The 22726-nt window shown below is 45.2% G+C and overlaps 2 protein-coding genes and 2 long non-coding RNA genes across 4 annotated transcripts; 2 read left to right on the top strand and 2 right to left on the bottom strand.

Annotated features, from left to right (window-relative positions):
• Nucleotides 1–31: 31 nt before the first annotated feature.
• On the top strand, nt 32–837 carry LOC111938871 (uncharacterized). The gene is made up of 3 exons (XR_002869112.2): nt 32–140; nt 271–358; nt 698–837. It is a non-coding gene; the product is annotated as an uncharacterized LOC111938871 (long non-coding RNA).
• Nucleotides 665–17520, bottom strand: POLB (DNA polymerase beta). The gene is made up of 20 exons (XM_023940817.2): nt 17499–17520; nt 16244–16517; nt 13510–14881; nt 12713–12867; nt 11444–11605; nt 10677–11103; nt 10540–10597; nt 10399–10465; nt 9799–9873; nt 9261–9319; nt 8494–8543; nt 8027–8078; nt 6994–7048; nt 6834–6906; nt 6269–6339; nt 5468–5554; nt 4159–4223; nt 3483–3622; nt 2880–2990; nt 665–1362 (listed from the first exon to the last, which is right to left on the bottom strand). Exons 6-19 carry the CDS (start codon nt 10735–10737, stop codon nt 2896–2898), a joined length of 1008 nt encoding a protein of 335 aa, XP_023796585.1. The 5' UTR covers nt 10738–11103; nt 11444–11605; nt 12713–12867; nt 13510–14881; nt 16244–16517; nt 17499–17520; the 3' UTR covers nt 665–1362; nt 2880–2895.
• LOC111938870 (uncharacterized) lies at nt 12242–14867 on the bottom strand. Its single transcript, XM_086865378.1, has one exon. It carries the CDS (start codon nt 14865–14867, stop codon nt 13887–13889), a length of 981 nt encoding a protein of 326 aa, XP_086721504.1. The 3' UTR covers nt 12242–13886.
• LOC147648893 (uncharacterized) lies at nt 16480–21594 on the top strand. Its single transcript, XR_015279744.1, has 7 exons — nt 16480–16750; nt 17900–18044; nt 19259–19310; nt 19383–19424; nt 19513–19557; nt 19709–19874; nt 19959–21594. It is a non-coding gene; the product is annotated as an uncharacterized LOC147648893 (long non-coding RNA).
• Nucleotides 21595–22726: the final 1132 nt, after the last annotated feature.

Below are 22726 nucleotides of genomic sequence, written 5' to 3'. Positions count from 1 at the left end.
GCGCGGCCCCGCTCCGCCCCGCGCGCGGTCACGGCCTGGCGGCGTCGCGGGAGCACGCGCAGGAGCGCGCTTTGGCCTTCTCCGGGCTCGGCCGCCGGTACAAAGCTGTGCTTCGGAGGGACGAAGGATTCAGTGCCGAGGTAAGGGGCAGCCCTGCCTCACCCAGCCCGTCGGAGTCTGTATGAGACTCCAGCGAACACACTAAAGGCCCTCTCAAACCCTTCATCTACCTACCTACCTTATTAACAAATCTCCTTAATTCCATGTCAGCCCCGTTTGGAACTTGAGCACAGACAAACCCCTTAAGGCCACTATAGCCCTGAATCAAAGCAAGGAGACAGGCCCACCCCATCTTAAGGTAAGGCTCGGCAACTGGGACAAAACCAAACACCGACAGAATGGTGCAGCCAGTATTGCTGACAAAGCCCAACTGTTACTCTGCACATAAATAAGGGTGTCTATGCACCCAAACAAGACTGCCCCCTTACACAGATTCCCTCTGACAAGGTTCACAGCTATTGCCTCACTTGATTACCAGACATCTTGCAGTCTAGTACAATTCTAGAAGAAAAGCCAGACAACTGAGATACAGGGAGTGGAGAGAGAGAAGGGAAAAAAAAAGACACAATGTATATTTATATAACTCACAAAAAAACAAGCAAGCTCTCTGAAGAAGTTTTTTTTCTTTTTCACATAGAAGAATTCACAGTATTACGGAGAGAGACTGCAAAGCCAACAAATTCCGTGTCAAGGCCGAAGACTGTTGGGGTCAGAGGCACAGGAAATGTGCCCTTATCTGTGATACCTGACTCTGACACCCAAGAAAGAAAATTTCACATAACATCAGGGAGACAGCTGTTAAGTAGAGAAACTGGGAATGTGAGTGAGTAAGTTAAGGGAGTTTTCTTAAGTCACTGGGTGAGAAAGTTAAAGTTTAAGGTTCAAGCTATTTTAGAAAACGAGACAAGATGGAGGACTTTGGGTGTTGTCCCTTTCTCCTTCTTCATCATCTTCTCGGGATTTTTGGGTAATAATAAGTGATTGGATAGAAGATGCCACAGAGTGCAGCACACAGGTGTCGGGTCATTGGGTCACTAAGAAAAATAATTTACTTGGAATTTGTTAATTGGACAAATAGACATAAAAGACCTTGAAAAGGTTCTTCGTTAGCCATTTTGCACCTTTCTTAGTGTATTATAGCTCCTTGTACTCTGTATATATGCAACATAGATAAGAAAAGAATAAACAGCCAAGTCCAAACACGAGAAGACAGCCTCTGTCTCCTTACTCTCAGTCTTGGGGAAAAGAATCCAGTCATCAGTGTCACATCCTGACACAAGACAAAGTTGTTTTCTGGGCAACCTGTTGAGGATGATGGAGAACGCATCAGTGTAATGCTGTGTGCTGCCCAGGAAACATGTAAACATGGCAAACGTATTATGCTTTTTGATCTTCTAAAATTACAGCTAATAAAGTAATAAACCCCGTTACACATTCATGATGGAATAATGATTTTTTTTATTCCTACTGATTACTGAAGAAAACACTAAATATATCAACTATGTATATTTTTACAATGAGGCATCAAAATACTTCACATAGTACCAACTTAACCTCTTTTCATTACATACTACTGCATGCATTAGCGTTGGAGAACATTCCCAGAAAATAATTAAAACTCCTAACAAGAAAAGAAAATAAAATAAATGGATAAGTAAGAGCATCAGCCTATAATCTCCATTACTAAGATTAATCAACTCTCCTTATATAAGGACAAGTTAAAAATGTAGTTGCTCTGCAAGCTTAAGTGAGATGAAAATAAGAAATGGTACGTCTGTTTTATGATTCAGGTCAAGTTAAGTAGTCTAACTATACAAAATCCTCTCTGCCCTCATAGATGCCAATAGCGAACCTAAGCATTAAGAAACCAAGGGAAGTATTATATTGTTCGCAATAGTCAATTTGACTACATACAAAAGTCTCATCTTTTCAAGCTTGCAGTTCTATAATACAGTTGCCTTACTGCTACAAGGTATTCAAATACAGTAGCAGCAATACATTCAATGCTCATGCTCTGTAACACATGGAAGCAACAGTTTACTACTTTGCAAAGTTTTAAGTTAACCAACAGAATTCCTGTCCCAAATATAACTAGTAATGCATTCTTGAAGAGATCTTATCTCACTTCCAAAATACCCATTACCTTTCCCAGCAGTTAAAGGGGAAGATTTGACAGGTTTGCATGTAAAAAAGGGCAGACTGAATCTACAGGAGTGGTAGCAGTGCATAAATTAATCAGGCCAAACTTCACAAGCTGAACAAAACACAGAGCAATCAATACAACATACCTAGTAACAAAATTCACAGGTCACATACAATAGAATGGCCATCTTAGCATATAGCCCATATTGAAAGATTTTAGAAGTACATAAAACAACTCGTCATAAGCTGCAGCACTTAACACAGGTATAAGAAGATACACACAGTAGTTGAAAATGGTACTCTTTAGGAGTACTTCATGATATAGCTTGCTTTTTCATTCTATTATCTGCATGTATGTAAGAGACAAAGAGATGCTGGATGCACCATCCCCAGAAACATTCAAGGTCAGATTGGACTGGGCTCTAAGCAATCTTCTCTAGTCAAAGATGGCTCTGCTCATGGCAGGGGGACTGGACTACACAACATTTAGGGAGTCCTACCAACCCAAATTAATCTGTGATTATGTGAAAATGATTTTCACAACACGTTCTGTTCAAGTGCCGTGGACTTGCTTTAAACATCAGTAATGTGCAATTTTTCAAGTAACATCCAAAGTAAGACTATGCACTTTCACATGTTCTTAAAAAGCTATGAAAACATCTCTCTAGGCTACAAACCTAGACAAGCAGTTAGTTATTCACTCCGATCCTTTGGCTCTCGATATTTCCACTGGATATAGTCAAAGATGTCTTTTTCACACTCTACTGGCAGGGCCTCTCCAGCAACTCCTGCAAGCAAATTACACAGGCTATTTGAAAGGTTGAAAGTTTCTACCATTCAGAAATGCCAAAAGCATTGTAAGATTATGACAAAACTGCTGTAGGTAAAAGACCTAAAAAATCCACCCAGAACAACCTCCCCACCCTCCAAGAAATTCTGATAAGGTTTACATACTGATTCTTATTAGTGTCAAAGGAAATAAGATAATTAATGAACCAAACGTGTACTTGTGCATGGCACAGAAAAAAAATCTTTAAATCAGTAAGACTTTAAGTAGATTAGGAGGCCCAAAGAGGTAACTTTATGCCACAGAGCTGCCCGTATGTAAGTAACCTGCCCCTTCTTTACGTAATGGTGCCCAGTACCAAAAAGGACACTGTGAAAGATTTCATAAACTATAGCATTTATGAGAAGTATTTCCAAAACATCGCAACCAATTGAAGGAGATCACACAAAGTACGTAACTAGAAAGAATACTCTGTGCAAAGACCCAGACTGACCAGTAACACCCAAGCGACGTATTGTATATTCATTGATTGTGAAGCCCATTTCCAGAGCATGAGTTCTCATGTTCTTATTAAATATATCACTTCCTGTGAAATACAGTACACCACAGTAATATTGATCTTTCGGGATAAGCCTAGAATAAAAAGTAGAAGCGAAGACTTAGAATAAATATATAACACAGAAGTAACAAGCCATTTAGAATTCAGTCATTCAGACACTTGTCAGTTTACTTTGTATTTCTGTGTCTACATTCGGCAATTCTGTACATTTAATTTGCCCACAAGCCAGATGCAAGAGTGAAAGAACTGCATGCGAAAGAAAGGTTCAGCGTATCTACCCGTACCCAGAAGTTACTGGTGTTCAGCCACTACCTGCTTATGGTGCTTGCACTCCTGCTGAGAATCAATGTCAAAGCAGGATGATAAAATAGGACACAATTCTGAATCTGAATAGAATATCAGGATTTGAAGCACAGCATTACTGCTAATAACCTGTTGTAGCTACTGGCAGCTGTCCAGTGTCTGCCACACTGCAAAGGCATTAGAAACCTAGTAAATGCCATGTTCTGAACATGGAAGTAGAGATTTGAATGCAAAAATTTATGCAAATGACTACTCGGTAGCAGACAGCTAAACTACGGATTTGGGTTGGGGATTTTGGTGCGTGTACCGGATATCAATTCTCCGATGTGGACAGGCAGTTCCATCTTCTTTATCTGGCAGCTGACAGACACCCTATGAGGCAAGTGAAAGATTCAAATTAAATTAAAACAGATTTGAGAATCATCTTTATCTCCCCAGCCCTAAACAACCTCTAAATAATACTCAGCCATCCTGGAAAGCAAAGTTAAAACCCTGCTGAATTGAATAAATATTTTACTAGAAGAGCCAGATATCAGAATACAGTGAATCACTATTTTACACTGTTATGAGAACTGCTGTTCAGTGTAGCATATGGCTGTTTCTTAAATTCTTACTGCACCAGGAAGGATTATGGGACTCCTCATTTCCTTGTCGTAATTATTATCGGGCATATTTTCAGCATGCAGGTTAAGAAAAGAAAAAAAGCCCTGCACTGTCAGCATGGGATCTAAAAAAATTAATGTTCTTGCAATTCATTACTTTCTTTAGGCATCCCACATAATCCCTATTATATCCTAAGCCTAGTACCTTATCCATTAAATATGTTCTGCAGCAAAACTGACACAAAAGGAGACAAAAGTATATTATGTATTAGACAAAATCAGGTAAACATAGTTCTGAGATCAAAGCTAAATGTTTTCAAGATCCTGAGGACACAATTACAGAAGTGGTCACTGGTGCAACTGACGAAGTGATGTCGTGCTGAGGTTCCAGGAAACATCCAGCAATATAGATGCAACTGACATTATGTGAAGATGGTTATGTCAGCAGAGTTCAGAACTACACAAATGTGGACCTGACTCCTCTGAGCCTGAGAGAATTACAGCCTGTCAGTGGCTGGTCTGCTCCCAGAGGAAAGTGTCTTGGGAGCGTCTCTCACTCAAGAACTATCTTTGTAAACCACTTTCTCAAAACAGTTCTGTACAGCTGTGGTTAGTGTGTTTGTCTCTTGTCCCACCAATGGTGTTCCGTTTACCAATCATGTTAAACATGTAGCGTAAAACCCTATAAAAGGCTGAAAAGTTCAGAAAATAAAGGCCTTTCCCAGCAACTCATTCTGGTGTGCTACATAGAACCCACACTTCTACATCATGTCCAACAGCAACACACAAATATCTGTACATTTTCTAATACTGAAATCTTACCATAAGGTATTCCCTAAGAGATAACTGCAGGAAATTCTTGTGAGGTGCAAGCAAGAGAATTAAAAAAACAAGCATACATCACCCCCCATCCCCAATTCCAGTAGTCCAAGTAATATATCTTGTATTCATCCTAGCTTCTGTCAGGAAAAGTAATCCCCCCACAACACCCTTCACCACCCAAAAAACTCTTACCATGAATTTTGTGTCACCTTTAGACAGCATATCTGTGACAAAGTGGACTTTTTCCAGTTGTTCTACAACCTGATGCAAAAGTTTTGACTAGGAACAATGATAACAAAGAAGAAAAAATTACTTCACAAATAACAAGAATATCTTAACTATTTACTAGATAGAGGCTCCTATAAGTGCAGAACATCATCATTATTATATGTACTGTTCTACATGAAATTTGATCCAAACAGAAAGAAAAGTAACAATAATACTGGAAAAAAGCTAATAAAATTACAGTTGTGTAACATGAAAACAATTTCCACCAATACCCCCACGTGAGATTGCCTTTAGTTGGAAATGACAAATCTAATCCAGCTTTTAAGCAATGAACCTATAGAAGGAACACAAAAAAAAACCCCAAAACCACTGTCATTAATACTACCTTCAGACTTAATCCCAAAAGATTACAAGGGCAGCACAAGTTTCCTATCATCTAAATGATTATGCCTACATAAAAAGATACTCAGTCTACCTTTAATCCAGCTAGCTTTACAGTTCTGCATTATAAAAGCAGATGAAAAGGGGGTGGGGGAGTATGTGTGACAGAAAGAAGAAGGACAGAAGGGTAAAAATAAGCGCATTCACTAGTTCTGCAAGAGAAACACAACATAATACACGGAAGTGAAAAGTACTGTAATAAACATCATGATCCAAGAGAAAAGTTTAACATTACAGTAAATACAAGACCACAGAACAGCTGCAATACAAGTCTGAGACTATATGCAATGTACAGTACTGATCCACAGCATCTGAGAAACACACCTGTTTGGATGATTCAGATGTGAAACTGGGATGGGTTAGGAGAACATCCATATCGCCACTTGACTCTGCACCTAGGCAAGAAAGAAGCGAAGAAAAACCCTTCTGTGTGTGGCGAAGTATACTAATGGTGGTAAACATATGCCTTACCTCTTCCTGTAAACACATTTTTCTAGCAGAAAATGGTTGCTATTGGAAATAATACCAAAACAACAACAAAAAAAACAACTTAAAGTAAAAGAATCTTGTTTTTTCATCAAAAACTTTATATTCCACATAGCTAAGAAAATATCCAAAATTTTCTTGCTGTACTCTATAGCAATGAAGCACAGATGTTGTTAATTCAAAAACAAAGCAAATCACATTACAACAGCCTACTCTTTATGGGGGAAGGGTGGAGAAGCAAGGATTTATGTGGGTGTCTCATCACTGAACTAGCTAGTCAAAACAATATTAACGGGAAAGGCCAGGTTCCAGCACAGACTCTGCCAAGAAGAACAATATACATAGTAACTCGCCTTGTTTACTCTATCCCAAAATAAAGATAACAAGATCACAGACTACCAACCTCGCCTAAAACTGCCACAGACTGTAGCAATATAGTTTGCATCCAGCTTCTTTATCTCTTTCAGCACAATTTCCTATGTAAAAAGGAAACAAGCGTGTTTAGAGGTGTCAGTCATTCACTGGCAATTAGTACCTCACATTCTTAACAAAGCAATTCTTACCTGCATTTGCAGCATTTCTTCCCTTGGGATTCTTTTCTCAAAATCTTCGAAGTATCTGCAAATATAAAAATAGAAGTATCTGAAAGAGTGGCAGGGGCAGCATCTTAAAATTTTAGTCAATTAAATGTTTATCAGAGGTAAGAGTACTAACTTACACTACTGTCACATCACAACAAGCTCCTGAGTCTCATCAAACATCTTAGAAAACATCTTGCAAGGCGACAGTAAAAACTCACAACTGCGAGTCTAACCATGCTCAGAACATGGTTTCAGTATTTCCACTGTATACAAAGAGCTGCTATGAGGTGGGAGTATTGTCATATAACCAATTGCTTAATATTTACATAGCTCTCTGAAAATACAAAAGGCTCCTGACAAATCTCAGCCCTCCAGCAAGCAGGAGGAACAGGTCCCTTGCCCATGGTCAGAGATGATCTATGTCGGAAGAAGCTAAATGGAAGCTCGCAACTCAAATACATCTCCAGATATATTTGGCTTCCACTGTAAAATTCAGATTGTCATAATGTTGCTTGACTGTGGAGAAAAAGAGGGCAAGTGAAATACCATTTTGCTTTATTTCAGCAAGGTTCACTTGCAGCTTCTGACAAACACAGCTACAGCTCTTCCAGAACCACCACAACAGACACTCAACAAGCAGCAGTCAAGCTGATGAATACAGAGGGATAAACACACATTCCGTGCAGCATTCTCAAGTTCAGACATTCAAAGGTCTTACCTCGTTCACAGCACATTAAAAAAAAAGCCTGGGCCACTCCTCTGCAGATTGTGAAGAAACAACACCATAACCTCACTAAAGTGATTCTCCATGAGCTAACTGAGGAAGTCACTTGATATTAACTTCCCTATGAATGCAGACTAAGACCCAGTGAAACAAGAGCTCTAAATAACTGCTGAAAAGCATGGAGAGCATAGGGAGAAGAGAATCTTACTCAGCCTGTGTAACCTGACATTACATCCTGGTGTCTGAAGGAGTCATTAAAAACACCGAGCACTTGTACCCGAGAAAGCTTACTTCAGCCCAATTCGCTGGTGATGGGTCAGCTTGTGTTCAATTTTTCTTAGATCTAGAAAAAAATATCCAAACAAAATAGTTAACTGAGGACTAAAAATCTTACAGTTAGTTTCTACCAATGCAAAGATGACACATGTATAGGATATGTAATGAGAATATAACCTCAAAGGAGGGAATTTCAAACTACATACATAACAGCTGATAGGATAACCACAAATGCACAGAGCACTTCTGATAAAAACTTAACAGACCACCAAAGAGCCAAAATCCTTGTTACCATCCATGTAAACTGCACGTACTTTACTTCGGATATGTATGAAATGCCTTAAGCCTGTGTACTAGCTTTATAATCTTACACACCTTTCTCAAAGCCTAGGGCATGCTACCACAGTACCACCGTAGAAAAGACAGCTTGACAGAAAAAAAGATTACTGGAATGCGAATCGAGGCCCCATATTTACACTTACCTTCTAAAGTCTTAATTCCTTCCTTGACAAACTTCCTAGCAGCAGCAGGACTGCAAAGAGACAAGGAACCTGACATCAGGAACAGTAAGAATCTTACAGCACTGAACAGGACATTCAAATTATTTATAACTGTGTAGGTTTTTATAGGCCAAGACTGAAGCAGCTTGTGACACTTACATCTTTCCAGCATACGCATTTTCAGTTTATGCTTTTGGTCAGCAGAGATCCAAAGGTTGGCCTGCACATTTTTTAGCACTGATAAAACTATATGCTGATGTATAATTGTAAAAAATTAAATAAATCACACCAAACAGGCAATATTGCTTCACACAATAATACCAAATGCATGGTAACACTGCAGCAGTGTTCCGATGGGCTTTTTGTTTGCTTGTTTTTGTTTTGTTGCGTGCTTCAAGGCCCTACTTCTCCTTTTACAAAAACCCCGAGGCCAGAGTCTCACTTCCACTTTTGTCAGACTTTCACAGTTCCATTCTTGACCTGCATCTCTCTCCTTCCCCTCTCAGCTGGCACACAGGAGCGTCCCACTTCCATTCCTGTACCACAAAATCCATAGTTCATGATTCTATATCCTTTTGTCTCATTCGATCCTGTAATTACGACTACAGTGTATCAGTGTAGACATTACATCAAGAGCTCAGGCTCATTCTCTTCATTATGTGCAATCACCCACATACTGGTCCTAAGTCTATCAAATGAACAGGAGAAGAGAAAAAAACCCAACCAAAAAAAGCCCAAGAAACTTTTACCCAATGCCAGTGACTCGTGTCAGGAGATTGATGGAAGCACTTGTATCATCTTGTCGAATCTACAAAAACAAAGCAATGCACCAAATCCTTCTTTACTCCATTTGCAATAAACAAACAAAAAGAAGCCTTGAGAAGACAAAACAGCTTAGTCAGACTCTGGTTTGAATGTTCACTATAAGTCACTGCAAAATAATACCAAGGGTAGTATGGCATATCATAATAATGCCACACATAACTAGCCTGAAAACCGCCCAACTAGCAAACAGCAGGCCTAAAGCATGAAACTCATCAGCCAGTAACAGAATTCTACTTCTGACAGAAGACCTCCACATGCTGATTATGTAAGCTAAAATATTTTCATAACTAGACAGTTTTCTGGCTTTGGCTAAGCCTCTCAATCTTTGATTTCTATTTACCATACACTCTTGTATTCACCACTCCTAAGACTCTCTAGGGACAACAACAGAATTGTGCAAAGCAAGCAGGTCATCGAGAAAAACAACTATTGAGAAACACAAAACAAGAGAAAGAAACCCACCTTTTCCAACTTGCGTAGTTTTCCAGTGGACAAGAACTCATCTATCTTTTCAGCTATTTTAGCACCTACTCCATCCTAAATATTGGGGGGGTGAATACAAACAAGTTAATTTCAATGACTTAAAGTCATTCTGTGTGGGAAGCGAGGAAAACTCCCTACAATTTAGAGTCCAGAAAGAACTATGGGACGCCTAAGACTACAGTAAAATATTGGACCATAAAAGAGCACAAGAATTCAAGGGTACAATATAAACGGCATAAACACTGTAACACAAGGGCTGTATCAAGTTTCCCCGAAGGAGCAAGTTTGAACAAGACTTTGATTCTTACTGCTCAAGATCTCTAAATTAACAAAGGAGTAAGAGAGCAAAGGGGAAAGATATTTTTACAGGCCGAGACTCAGACGGCATGCCCAGTTCCAGCTCTGACACCCCCCACAGTGGCCACACCTTGTCCCCGTCCCCGAACTCCGACTCGGGTACCGGAAAGAGGCGCTGGTAGAAGCGGGGCTGCACCCACGCTTCCCAGGAACCTCCGGCACCTCGTCCCCGCTCCGACTGTCCCAGATTCTCCCGCCGGCCACCCGGGCACGAGCACCTACCAGCTTCTTGGCTTCCGCCCCGCTCTGTATCTTGCTCGGATACCGAGAAATGACCGAGGCCGCTTTCCTGCGGAACAGCCTGGGTCAGCGCCCGAATGGGCCGGGGCCCGGGACGGCGGCGCGGCGGGAGGGAGGCGGTACCTGTACGCGTTGTACTTGTGGATGGCCCGGTTCACGTTGCGCTCGTAGTTGGCCAGCTCTGCAAGAGAACCGCGGTGAGAGCAGCCGTGCCGCGCGGCCCTGCCCACCCACGGAACCGACAGAGCGCCCACACCTACCGGTGAGGAAATCGGTGATGCCCTCGTTGGGGCTCTCCTGGGGAGCTTTCCGCTTGCTCATGGCCGGCACCAGCACCGAGCGCCCGCGGGAGCTTCGGGCAGCGATCGCAGGGAGGCGCTTCCGGCAGTGGCGTCACGGCGCGTCCGGTCTCGGTCCGGGCGGGGCCGCAGATGCCGGAGGAGAGCGGCAGGAAGTCGATGTGCCGTGTTACAGGCCCTCCGCACGGCTTGACGTCATCGTAGCTCCTCTTGCCCGAGTGTCATAGGCTTCGGGTGTCACCACCCGCGCCTCGAATATCCGTATTTGCCGACCTAGCCCCGCCTCACAATCCTCTTTTCACGCAAAGCACACATGTGTCTGCCTCGCATATCCGAGATTTTTGGCCAGTCGGCTTTAGCGGCACTGTTCCAGGCTGTATCCAGGCAGCTGTTGTGTTACAAATGAAATTAGAATTTTGACAACTAGGTCCCTTGAGTTAATAACAGTTCAATTAAAAATGAATAAATTTAGTAAATTGAATAGTAATTTGGTATAAATCAATACAGTTTAGTAAAAGAATACAATTTAGTAAAACTTACAATTTATATATATAATGTGCCAGTAATTAAGTATGATTAAAGCATAAGCAAAACCGACTGGGGTATGGGGAGGGCTTGTTACCCACCTCACGTACAAAACCGACCTGGGTACGGAGGCTTCCCACCCTGACTCACGTACAAAACAAAGCACTTTAAGCTAAACTTATATACTGCGCACTTATACGTACTCATTAATGTTTCCCATAAATTTCCTCCTATTTCCGGCGTTTCCAATTTTACGCCACTATTCTTCACGGCGCGTGCTTCACTCGTTGTTAGGGGGTCTTCAATCTTCTTTCCGTGGTCTTTTGGCAAAGGCTTCTCCTCTTCCTCCTCGTCCTTTGGATAACCTTACAGGTTTGCGCATGAGTACTAAGCGTTGTGTTATGCAAGTCCACCAATCAGTCCCACATTTACTTATCTTTATGCCCAATCCCTAAAGTCGCTTCAACCTTGTCCATCCCAAGGCCACCCTTGTCCCGGGACATCACCCATCATCCAAACTACATCCTGTACCTCAATCCCAACATGCAACATCTGTAAAGGGGTGCATCTGCCCTGTCATTTGATTGCTTCCAATAACTTTAATAATAGTTACAATTTAGGTAGCACAAATCAATTACATTTATTACATGTGGTATAATACCAAAGTAACCCAGTTTCAAAATACTAGACTACCGAGTTCCAAAATACCAAAATAATCCAGTTTTACAATACCAGAATATCATGTTTCAAAATACAGCCACACAATCGGTTTGTAAAACCAACACTTCCTCCTCTTCCTTTTCCCCAGTGATCAATGGGTCAGCTTTCCAGGGCTTTGAGCACTCCCAGTTGCACCCACCCAATGGAAATGGCTTTAGATAATGTTATTTAAGGATAATTTGGAGAAAAAGCATTTCTACACAGGAACTCACACAGATCCCATTGGCTGCCCACCTCTATTCCTCTCAGTGTTAGCGTTCAGGAACACACATAATCACAGATTGATTATATGTAGGTGCTTTATTGAAGCGCGCGGAAACCAGGGATACCAGCAACCCAAATCTAGCTCCATCGTCTTTGTCCAAAATGCACATATTTATACAATTTCAGCTGTAGCAGTAATCACTATAACAACCTTATCAATATTTCTTCATTAATATTGTTTCATTAACTTTATCGATATTGCTTCATGAGAGTTAGCTCATCCTTGTACAAACATGTACGAACCTTATCTCTGGGTGGGTATCTTTGAGACTCCCAAATACCAGTTCCCGTTACCATAAACATTTCAGCTTCCTAGACCATCCCTAATATCAAGCATTATTGTAGCCTACTTCTACATTATTTTAAGAAACATTTTCAGAAACATCTAATCCCATAGTAACGTATTTCCCCCCTTTGAAAGTATTTCACTTTACTATCATAAGTGTAATGCTTTCACTGTATACAGTCCTTTTCTTCTGAGTTTATACCTGATGTTCATCTTTGAATCCACAGTTGTCGTAAACGTTGTTACACTCTGGAGGACTTGGAGATGACAAATGCGGATGTGGATCTCTGTCCCGTGTCAGTGCCTTTATTATCTTCTGGTTCCAGGATACTCTTTTCTTTATCTCTCCTTTCAGAACTGCACAGATTAACCAGATTGCTAAGAACACAATCAGTAGCATTATCAGACTCTCAGTAATAGATTTGATCCATGAGCTTACATTCCATTCTTCTTGCAATATAAATGGTCCCAAGAACCACCAACACCCCTTTCCATCTCCCCCAAATTCTCTCCAAGCCACACAGCTCGGCCACTACCTCCAAAACCCCCTCACAAACTGCCACAGAAGCCCTCCAATCCCTCTCCCTGCACCACAAATGGCCCCAAGAGCCACAAAAGCCTCTCCCAGCTCCCTCAGGATCCCCCAAACCCTGTCCCAGCCCCCCATGGCACAGAGCAGAAGAGGCTGGTGGACAGGAATATCCCCAGCCAGGAACAGCTGCACTTCAGCAGTGATTTGGGCCCTTTGCGGGGCACACCCCAAATGGTGAAAACCCAGGCCAGGGACTGGGACAGACAAACAGAATTCCTGGAGAACAGATGGGCTCAGGTGGACACATTCTGCCAGCACAAGTATGAGATTGCAGCCCCATCTGCCCAGCCTGGGCAACCCCACAATGCCCAATCCTCCCAAAAAATTCTGTGAACCAACCCCAAATTCACCCCCAAATCCTGGTAAAATGGTGCCGCTTTAGATCCCTTTACTTAATTTATTTTTACCCCAGTTCTGGACGTTTCAATGCGATAAAGATGGAAATTATTCAGATAGGAAAACATCTCCAAGATCATCCAGCACCGCTTGATGCCACCAGAAGAAACAATCGGACAGAGCACACAAGATCTTTTTAAGGTGTAAAGCTAAGAAATCAGATCTTAATGAATTTCTAATGTTGATTTGACTACTGATGGATGTTCATGCCCTTGTGTTCATCCAAGTGCCTCCCGGAAACCAGGAGAAAGTGGAGACCACTGGCCAGGTGTCTTCCCAATGTGGGTCACCGGGAATGTGAGCCACCAGGGCTCTGCCCAACATAGGAGATAGAGTTGGAGCAGCGCATGAAGCTCTTCCTGTAGTCAGGGCATTCCCAAGGCTTCCCTTACTGGTGGCTCTGTTGGTGATGGGTCAAGGATGAGCTCCAGGAGAAGCTCTTCCCACACTGGGGACACTCGTAGGGCCTCTCCCCAGTGTGGATGCGCCGGTGGGCGGTGAGGTTGGAGTTGTGCTTGAAGCCCTTCCTGCAGTCAGGGCAGCGGAAGGGCCTCTCATCCGTGTGAATCCGTTCATGTATGAGGAGATCTGAGCTGGTGTGAAACCTCTTCCCACACTCAGGACACTCATAAGGCCGCTCCCCAGTGTGGATCTTCTGGTGGGAGGTCAGGTGGGAGCTCTGGCTGAAGCTCTTCCCACATTCCAAGCACTCATAGGGCCTCTTCCCAGTGTGGATCCTCTGGTGGACAATCAGGCTGGAGCTCTGGATGAAGCTCTTCCCACAATCACCACACTCAAAGGGCCTCTCCCCAGTGTGGATCCTCTGGTGGCGGATCAGGTAGGAGCTCTGCCTGAAGCTCTTCCCACATTCACCACACTCAAAGGGCCTCTCCCCAGTGTGGATCCTCTGGTGGCGGATCAGGTGGGAGCTGTCTCTTAAGCCCTTGCCGCATTCCACACACTCATAGGGCCAATCCCCAGTGTGGATCATCTGGTGGCGGATCAGGTGTGAGCTGTCTCTGAAGCTCTTCCCACACTCAGGACACCCACAGGGCTTCTCCCCGGTGTGGATCATCTGGTGGCGGATCAGGTGGAAGTTCCGCCCGAAGCTCTTCCCACATTCCAAACACTTGTGAGGCTTCTCCCCATCCTGAAGCTGCTCATGGACCACCAGACCGGAGCTCCGGCCACCTTCCCGGCACGGGGTGGGTCTTCCCTCCTCAGAGCACCCCAGGCTGGGGTTGGAGCCCCTCCTCCTGCGGGATCTCCGGGGCTTTTCCTCCCCCTCCGATTCCTGCGCCGTGGAGCCACTCAAACCGGCCTCTTCCACGAGGTTCTGCTGTGGAGATTTGTCCTCCCTGGTCTCCATCTTCAGCTCCTTGTCTGGGGGAGGAAGGACAAGGAGAGGATGGGATGTGCCTCTGTGCCAGAGGGAAAAAGGAAGGAGATACACACCCCCCCCCCACCCCCCCCCCACCCCCAATGCATCCCCGGCAGGACAGTGTCGGCAGCGGGGTCATCCTGCAGCCAGGGCTGTGCTGGACTGGGAGATGGAGCAGGAGAGCCTCATACCGAGAGTGACCGGAATTAGACTGCAAGTGACCGGCATCATACTGGGACAGGCCATAATCATATGGGGGTTATAGTGGGTGTGACTGGACCCTGACTGGGGATTACTGGCAGCTCCCAGGCCCATGCTGGGAGCCAACTGCATATAGACTGGGAGCAACTAGAAATGACAGGTTGCATGCTGGTGACAACTGGCACGTACTGGGAGTGACTGGGACAATACTGGGGGCAACTGAACCATGCCGAGGTAGCTGGGAGTGCCTAGCTATGACTATAAGAATGCTCAGAGCAGCTGGGATACACCGGGAGCATCTGAGACCGTGCAGGTGGTGACTGGGACCACACTGGGTGCAACTGGGAAGGTGCTGGGGGGAACTGGGACTACACTTGGAGCAACTAGGGGCAGGTGTGAGTGACTGGGGCCCTGCTGGGAGATACTGACATCATACTGGGAGTGACTGTGACTAAACTAGGGGCAGTATGCTGGGAGAACTGGAAGCACACTGGACAAAAGTTGAAGCAACTGGGAGCCACTGGGACCGTGCTGCGAGAAAATTGCATCATAATAGGGAATGACTGGGAGTGACTGGGCTCATGCTGGCAGGACCAGAGCTCCTTACAGGGGGCAAGGGGAAGTCATCAGCATCGTACCGGGACTGACTGGGCTCATACAGGGTGTGCAGAGGAGGAAACTGGAACGCCCACAGAGGGAGCACCTGGGCTCATCCTGTGGCAGCGACTGCCAGCACCGGGAACCCCGAACCCCTTTCCCGGCCATTCCGCCCCTCCAGCCCCAGCACCCCCCGCCGGGATCCCGGGAATCCCAGGGGTCCCCCCGCTCTCGGGATCCCCGCTTTGGGGCTCTGCTCTCTCTGGGGTCCCGCTCAGGGAAGCCGCGGATCTCCCGGGGCTCCCCAGAACCGCTCTCCCCACGTGGCGCCGCAGAGCTCGGGGGGCCCGGCCCAGGAAGCCCAACCCCCACCGCGGGGGGACCCGCATCCCCCCGGCCCCGCCACCGGGACCCCCCAAAAACGCCTCCCGGGGTCCCCCGATCTCCCCCCGAGGGGCATCTGCGGCTCGGCTGCGGAGCCCTGCGATCTCCACATATCTCCCTCCAAAAGCCCCAAACCCAGGGACCCCCGGAGTATTTGGGGCGAGCTCCCCCTTCCCGGACACCTGCGGGATGGCGGGCGATGATTCCGGGGCGGCTGCGAGTTCAGGCGACACCGGAGCCGTGCGGATCCCTCCTCTCCTCTTTTCCTCCGTGTTCCTATTGCCGCTCCGCCTCTTCCTTCCTTCATCCTCCTCCTCCTCGGTTCCCGAAGTCCTCGCGGCCCTCGGGAGCAGCGAGGATGGAGCCGGGACAGGTCGGGATGGGCGGCGCGGGGATCTCGGCTGCTCCCACCCGCTGGGGGCGGGGGAACCCAGCCCGGGGAAAAGGAGAGGGAAACTGGGAAAAGTGGGGGTTGCAGGTCCAAACTGGGGCCCCTGCCGGGTCCCGAGTGGAGCTTTCAACTTTCCCCTTTTACCTTGTCACACCCTCTCCTGAGCCCCAGAAAAGGGAGGCGTATTTCGAAAAACAGGGGTTTAAACTGAGGGACGAAGCTTCCTTTTCCATAATTGCCCGTGTTCAAACTGAAGAGAAATCCGCTTCCCCTGCAATTTTGACGGTCTCAATTGGAGGTAAGTCTACCTTTTCCGTGCTGTTAGGGGTATTAAATCATAGGGAATCCCCATTTTCCATTATTTTCCACTTTAAGTGGAAGGGCAAACCCTTGATGATGCTTATTTATAGGTCTGAATTAAGGGAAAAATTCCTCCTTTTCCCTTACTGGAGAGATTGATAGTGAGGAAAACCACTCTTTCCCCAATATTTTTAGGGGGTTAAATTAAAGAGGAGAAACCCTTTATTTGCCACTGTATCGGTTTAAGTGGAGTTAATTGGTTTAAGAAAAACCCTATTTGCTTATTTTAAAGGGTTCAGTTGAAGGAAGTTCTGCCTCTTTCAGCATTTTAAGGGTTTAAAGCTGCATTTCAGGGCACTTCTATCCATGCCTTGGCACTAAATATTTCCAACAGGAGCGAGCCCTGTTCATACATAATGCTAATGCCACCCGGAAGTCTATTATTTTTCTTATTTTCATTTATAGTTCAGAGAGCCCTGATTAGAGGTCCCAATGAGAGTTACACCATTCATGTCACTAGTATTCGTCTCCACCCTAATCAATCACATGGGGAGTGCTACTTAGTAATCACTAAGGAATAATTATGCAAGTCCACAAACTATCCAACTTATCTAGCTACACTGCCAAAACACAAAGTTTTGCTTCTTATTGGCTTTTTGCTCCATTGCTCTAAATAGTTGTAGCAAAAAAAGAAAACGCTGACCTTTTCCTGAAGAGTTTTCTTCTGCATGGAACCCCTTACTCACCTCAAATTTAAGTCAGAGGGGCAAAATAGCTGCAGCTCCTCTGAGGGCTTTTATACCTGGTGGGATTTGCCACCTCCCTTTTCCCGGGCATCGTGGGGAAAAGAGGCAGGCTCAGTCAGGGGTATATTAAGCCCCGGGTGTGCTAAGGGTCATTATTCACTCTTGGGGAATCTGCTGGGGATAAAGAGCTGTTCTCTAATTTCAGTGAAGAGAATCTTTTGGCTTACTGAAGCCTGCTCTCAGCAGGTACTTTTTGGGTACCTAAAGCAGCAGAGGCTTTGAAGACAGCTTGAAGAAAATAGTATTAAACACAGGGAGTGTATTTAAGTTCATGATTTTGGATTGCAGGTTTCAGGGTCATAAGGTGCTTTTGTAATGACTTTTCTTCTTGGGTTTTTTAGGATGATTGCAACGCCCTCAGGTTTTAGATCAAGTAGGATACTTCAGATTCTCTCAGCAGATCCATCATGTCACAAAAGGAATCAGCCCCCGTGGCAGCTTTCCCCAGCACCCAATCACTCTCCTGCATGGATTTGCATCAGAGAGGTAAGTCAAGGGCTGTCACCCTGAAAACTCAGCTTCTGAGCTTGCTAACATAGTTTTCTAAGGACTTTCCCAGGACAGTAACTGTAAACATAGATATGTGTACATTCTTTCTGTTACACGTCTTGTGATGGGCATCTTTCATGGCCAGTGCAGTGAGAAAATGTTATCCTGACCATCCAATCCGTAGCTGTGGTCAGGAGCCTATAAATCCTGGGGGGAAAAATAAACTCTCTCTTATTTTCACCACACCTCGACCTGTGCCCGTGTGGTCTATTCATCTTCAGTGGTAACAAAGGGCTGTGATTGCAGAGGGGATCAAAGCAGGGCAGTGGGTTAGGACACACAGCAGTTAGGGGTTTTGAGTCAGCTATGGGGAGGGGGAGGTTCAAGAAGCAGCCCCTTAGGTCACACTGAGGGAAAGCCTCACTTTGGCTCACAATGTTGAGGTATGCAGGGCAGAGCAGTCCCAGGGTGTGTTGTGTCACTTGTCTGTTGTGCCTTCTGTGCCTGCTATCCATCTTGTGTTGTATGTCTCTTGCCTTAGCCCTTCTAGGGGCTTATCGGAAACCTCAGTGTCATTCTTAGCATCTCCCCATTCCTTGGCCCAGTGCCAACACCATCAAACCTTTGATTCGAGAGCGCAGACACGCATTGGAATGGCCTTTCTCTTTAGAAGCGTGACTCGGGTGTCTTCTTAGGTCTCGTTCTCAGCTGCATCGACAGCTATATGCAGCAATGTTTCTTTACAGTGGATAAGGACTTGTACCGATTCAAAGGCAGGCAGAGGATTCCAGCCACAGGATTCTCAGGCATCTATCTCTGCGGTTCTTGGAAAAAGTTCTTCCATTAGCATCTTTGTCCTCCAGGGTTGTCAGAGCTCGGCAGGCTCGCCTTGGGTCCCTCCTCGGTCATCTCGTTCAGCATTCTCTCGGTCCTCGTGAGGACTCATTTGTCTCAGAGAGATCTCTCCCTGTTATGCCCCTTCATCTTCTGTCTCACGTGTCACGGGTGTCTGGATTTGGTTGGTAGCTGCTCTGCTCTGCTGCCTAGCCAGGTTGTAGGTGTTTAAGGACAAGTCCTGGGTGCTTGTAATTGGAAATTTGTAATACGAGCTGTAGTTGGAGTCCAGGTGGTATTCTTATGTTGACACAAGTTGTCTGGAGCTGTGAAGTTACCCTGCAGCACTTTGATGTTTATCTTTCTTTCAAATGCAGACAGATTAAACCCGGCAGAGCGCCCCATCCCAGATGAGGAGGTTCCCCTGAGGTCAGTCAAGGTTTTTCTTTGCAGCAGAGATGCAAATGGTCACCGTGTTACAGCTCTGTTCTTTATTTTTAGGAAGTAAAGCTGGATAGCAGCAGTCAAGTTGAAGCAGGCAAGGTGAGCATTGACAGGTAGGTGGATGCAATTGTTCTTGCTGGGGTCTCAGTTTCTGGTGTAACTGTAATCTCTTGTTGTTTTATTTTAGGTGGTCTACTTGCAAGATGTCCCAGCCCAGGATGCCGGAGGACAGGTCGGTCAAGCTCTAAGTGTGTTCTGCTGTTTAAGTCCCTGGTTTGCTGATAATCTTTTGTATTCCAAGATCGAATAAAAGAACCACATCACGAATCCCACCTTGTGTGGGTGGGAGAAAAGAGTGCTTTTTTTCCTTTCTGTCTTTGCAGGTGTTGCTGCTGCCCTGAGCATGCCAAGGAGCAGAGATGAGCAGGTGCGTTGGCATTTACGTGGGGTGATTCATTGCCCAGAGGTATGCAGTACTACGCTAAGCACGTACCTTTTGATTTTGCTGGTATCCTCCGGGCAGTCTCTGGAGTCCAATGAATATCTGAGGTGAGTCGGGGCAGTGGTGCGACAGCATCCCGGGCATTATTCTTTGGCAGGGCAACAGTCACATTTGCTGTTTCGTTGTCTTAGGTTCCGCAAAGAAAGGCGGAGCTGAAGTTTGTAACTGGCCGCACCGAAGCTGGCACGGGGGACATCTCATCATCCACATCCCATCGAGGATGGGTTGTGTCTGATTGTCTTCCAAAAGATAAGTGTCACGTCTGGAGGTTGGGAGCAGGGGTAAAGCCTTTATAATCACTGGAGGCAATTCAAAGTTAGCTTAGAGGACAGGGCTGTAGTGAGATGGGTCTCGCTGAAGCCAAGGGCCAGAGCCTTTGCCAGGCAGGGCAGTTCCAATCCCTCTCCTCATTCTCACGAGTTTTGCGTCCTTGGCCCTCTCAGCCTCTCAACATTATCGTGGATTTCTTTCATCTGAGGAGCTGGCCTTTGCGTCTGCAGCTATTGCCACGGTCACTGGCAGACATCTCCTGTGCTGCCTTGTATTTGTTTGCCCTGTATTGTACTGTATTGTATCATCCTGCTTGTATCTGCTTGCCCTGTATTGTATCGTATTGTATTGTGCTGCATTGTATTTGCTTGCCTTGTATCATGTTGTATTGTGCTGCTATGTATTTACTTGCCCTGTATTCTATCATGTTGTATTGTGGTGCCCTGTATTTGCTTGCCCTCTATTGTATGGGCTTGGAGCTGCCCTGCCCTGGCACATAGTCACAATTAAGTAGAACAGTTAAAAAATGTTAAAGTTCCTCTTTTCTATGAGGTTTTGTGTAGAAAATACGTGTGCCTAGAGCGGAGGTGAGTCCTAGCTACCATACAATCCTTCGATGACCACTTTGTGTTGTCTTACAGTTCTCTGATGCCTATTTTCTGGGTCTCTACCATTCGATGTTGAGAAGCAGCAGTCAAGAGGTATGTCGGGGTATCTTGTTCAGCAGTGTTTCAAATAAGGGTCATTGTGTAAATATGAGTCTCTTGCTTTCTGTGAGACTGTGTGTGTCTGTCTGTGAGTTGGTCTGTCTGGGTCCGCTTGTGTGTGACTGTGAGTGTATGGGTTAACTGGTTCTAATATTGTGTATATGATTTTTGCATTTCAGGACTTCAAAGTCACTTTTAAATTTAGAATAAAAAATCCCCAGCTGGGGGTGGGGGGGGTGTCTCCCCCAGCTGGGTTTTTTTTCCCTCGGTCCTGGCCAGTCTGCGAGGCGACAGTCATCGCCAAAGTTTGGGCTCGGACCGGCCCCGGACCGGGGTTTTTGTCAGGCAGGAGGATTTTTTGTCCGGCTCCCGGGAACCACGTTCCCGAGGACTGCCGACAGCAGGGTTATAATGGAGAGGCTGAGAGGAGAGTGAAGGTGAGTTTGTGTGCAAGCTGAAGCCGCTTCTGTGGCGAATAAGTATTGTGTGTTCTGTGTGTTCCTTCTGTTTGGGATTGCAGTAATACTAAACAAGCATGTAATCAACTTTTCAGCAATGCAGAAATGGTTATATTGTGTTAATATATATTTAGCTTGTATTGTTCTGTATTTGCATTTGCTGCTGTGTTTCTCTGTATTACTCTGTCTGTGAATTAGGAGTTTCTCAGTGTGTACATGGATTATATTGTATAGCATTCATATCTGTGTTTGCATTGGTATCCAGTTTCCATGTGTTTTGCTGAAGTGTAAATAAAAAATTCATTCAATAAAGTTGAATAAACCCTAAAAAAGATGATCCCCCTGCAACCACTGCCAACCCCCCCACCCCCAGTGTTTTCTGGTATGGTTTAGCCATTATTTTCATTCTGTTTCTTGCTTTTCTTCTCACTTTACTTTTCAGTCTCTTTCTAACTTAATTTATGCCTGTCACTTTCTCTAACTCTGTGTCACTGTTGCTTGCTACATTTTTTTGTCTCTTTTCTCTCCAAGTTTAACTCTTTCTTTTCTTTCAGTTAGAGAGAAAAGAAATAAACTACTTTTCACTCCAACTATATTTCTTTTCACTCCAACTCTACTTCCTTTCCCTCTACCTCTGAGTTAGACAGAAAGGAAATAGAGTTGATTTCTTTCTACTGTAACTCAGAGTTACAGTGAACAGAAATTGCCTCTGCTTCCTTTCCCTCTAACACCTGGAGGAGGAGAGGTGTCCTCATCCATAGCAAGGAAAGCCTGGTGGCCCCCGTGTGTCAGGTGCAGACAATGAGCTGTCCAGGGAATGAGCAACAAGTTCCTTCTGCTTCTCTCCCTGCCCTCGCTCTTGTGGTGGCAACAGCACAAACTGAACTGTGAGGATGATGAGGGCTCAGGGAAGCCCCAGGTGTGAGCAGTGATGATGAGGAGGGAGCGGATCCTGCCTGGGGATGTTTTAGGGGGAGGGTTTCCCTCAGCTCACTTAGGTATGGAGCAGCTGGAGGAGAGGGGTTTATGGTGGGCTCCCAGAGGTGTCTCATGGAATGATGTTGGGAGCATCTTGTAGGGTCTGGGGGATCACCTGGATGCACTTGGATGCGGAGCATTGCTTAAAGGAGATGTCGAGGGACAAACCTTTGTGCCAAGAAACAGCAGATGAGCCAGTGTGGATTTGCAAGGGGGGACTTTTCTTCTTCCCCCTTTTGATTTCATTTTGGCATTCTCTTCCCCGGTCCCCTCAGAAAAAAAAATAGGGTCTATCAGGATAAAGGAGATAAAATTGAGGGAAGAAACTGCTCCTCCATTATTGTCTGTGTTTAAACTGAGGGGAGTCCCCTTTCACCTGTGATTTTGAGGGTACAGATAGGAGGAAAACCTGCCTTTTTTCCGAGTGGTAGGTATATCAGTTGACAGGGAATCCCTTTGGTCGATTTTAATTGGAAGGGGAAAAAT

Source organism: Cyanistes caeruleus, chromosome 29 (assembly GCF_971803275.1).
Source record: "Cyanistes caeruleus chromosome 29, bCyaCae1.hap1.1, whole genome shotgun sequence".
In the NCBI taxonomy this organism is placed as follows: Eukaryota; Metazoa; Chordata; class Aves; order Passeriformes; family Paridae; genus Cyanistes; species Cyanistes caeruleus.
Note: the sequence above shows the minus strand (reverse complement) of the source record. Positions and strands in the feature narration are given on the sequence as shown.

Bases quoted from the DNA above. Each gene is read 5' to 3' on its own strand.
- LOC111938870 (XM_086865378.1), bottom strand. From the start codon at position 14,867: ATGGAGACCAGGGAGGACAAATCTCCACAGCAGAACCTCGTGGAAGAG.
- POLB (XM_023940817.2), bottom strand. From the start codon at position 10,737: ATGAGCAAGCGGAAAGCTCCCCAGGAGAGCCCCAACGAGGGCATCACC. The intron at 7,049-8,026 runs GTAAGCTTTCTC...TTATATTTGCAG, and splicing joins CACCAGCGAATTGGGCTGAA to ATACTTCGAAGATTTTGAGA. The intron at 2,991-3,482 runs GTCAGTCTGGGT...ATTTGCTTGCAG, and splicing joins ACGTCGCTTGGGTGTTACTG to GAGTTGCTGGAGAGGCCCTG.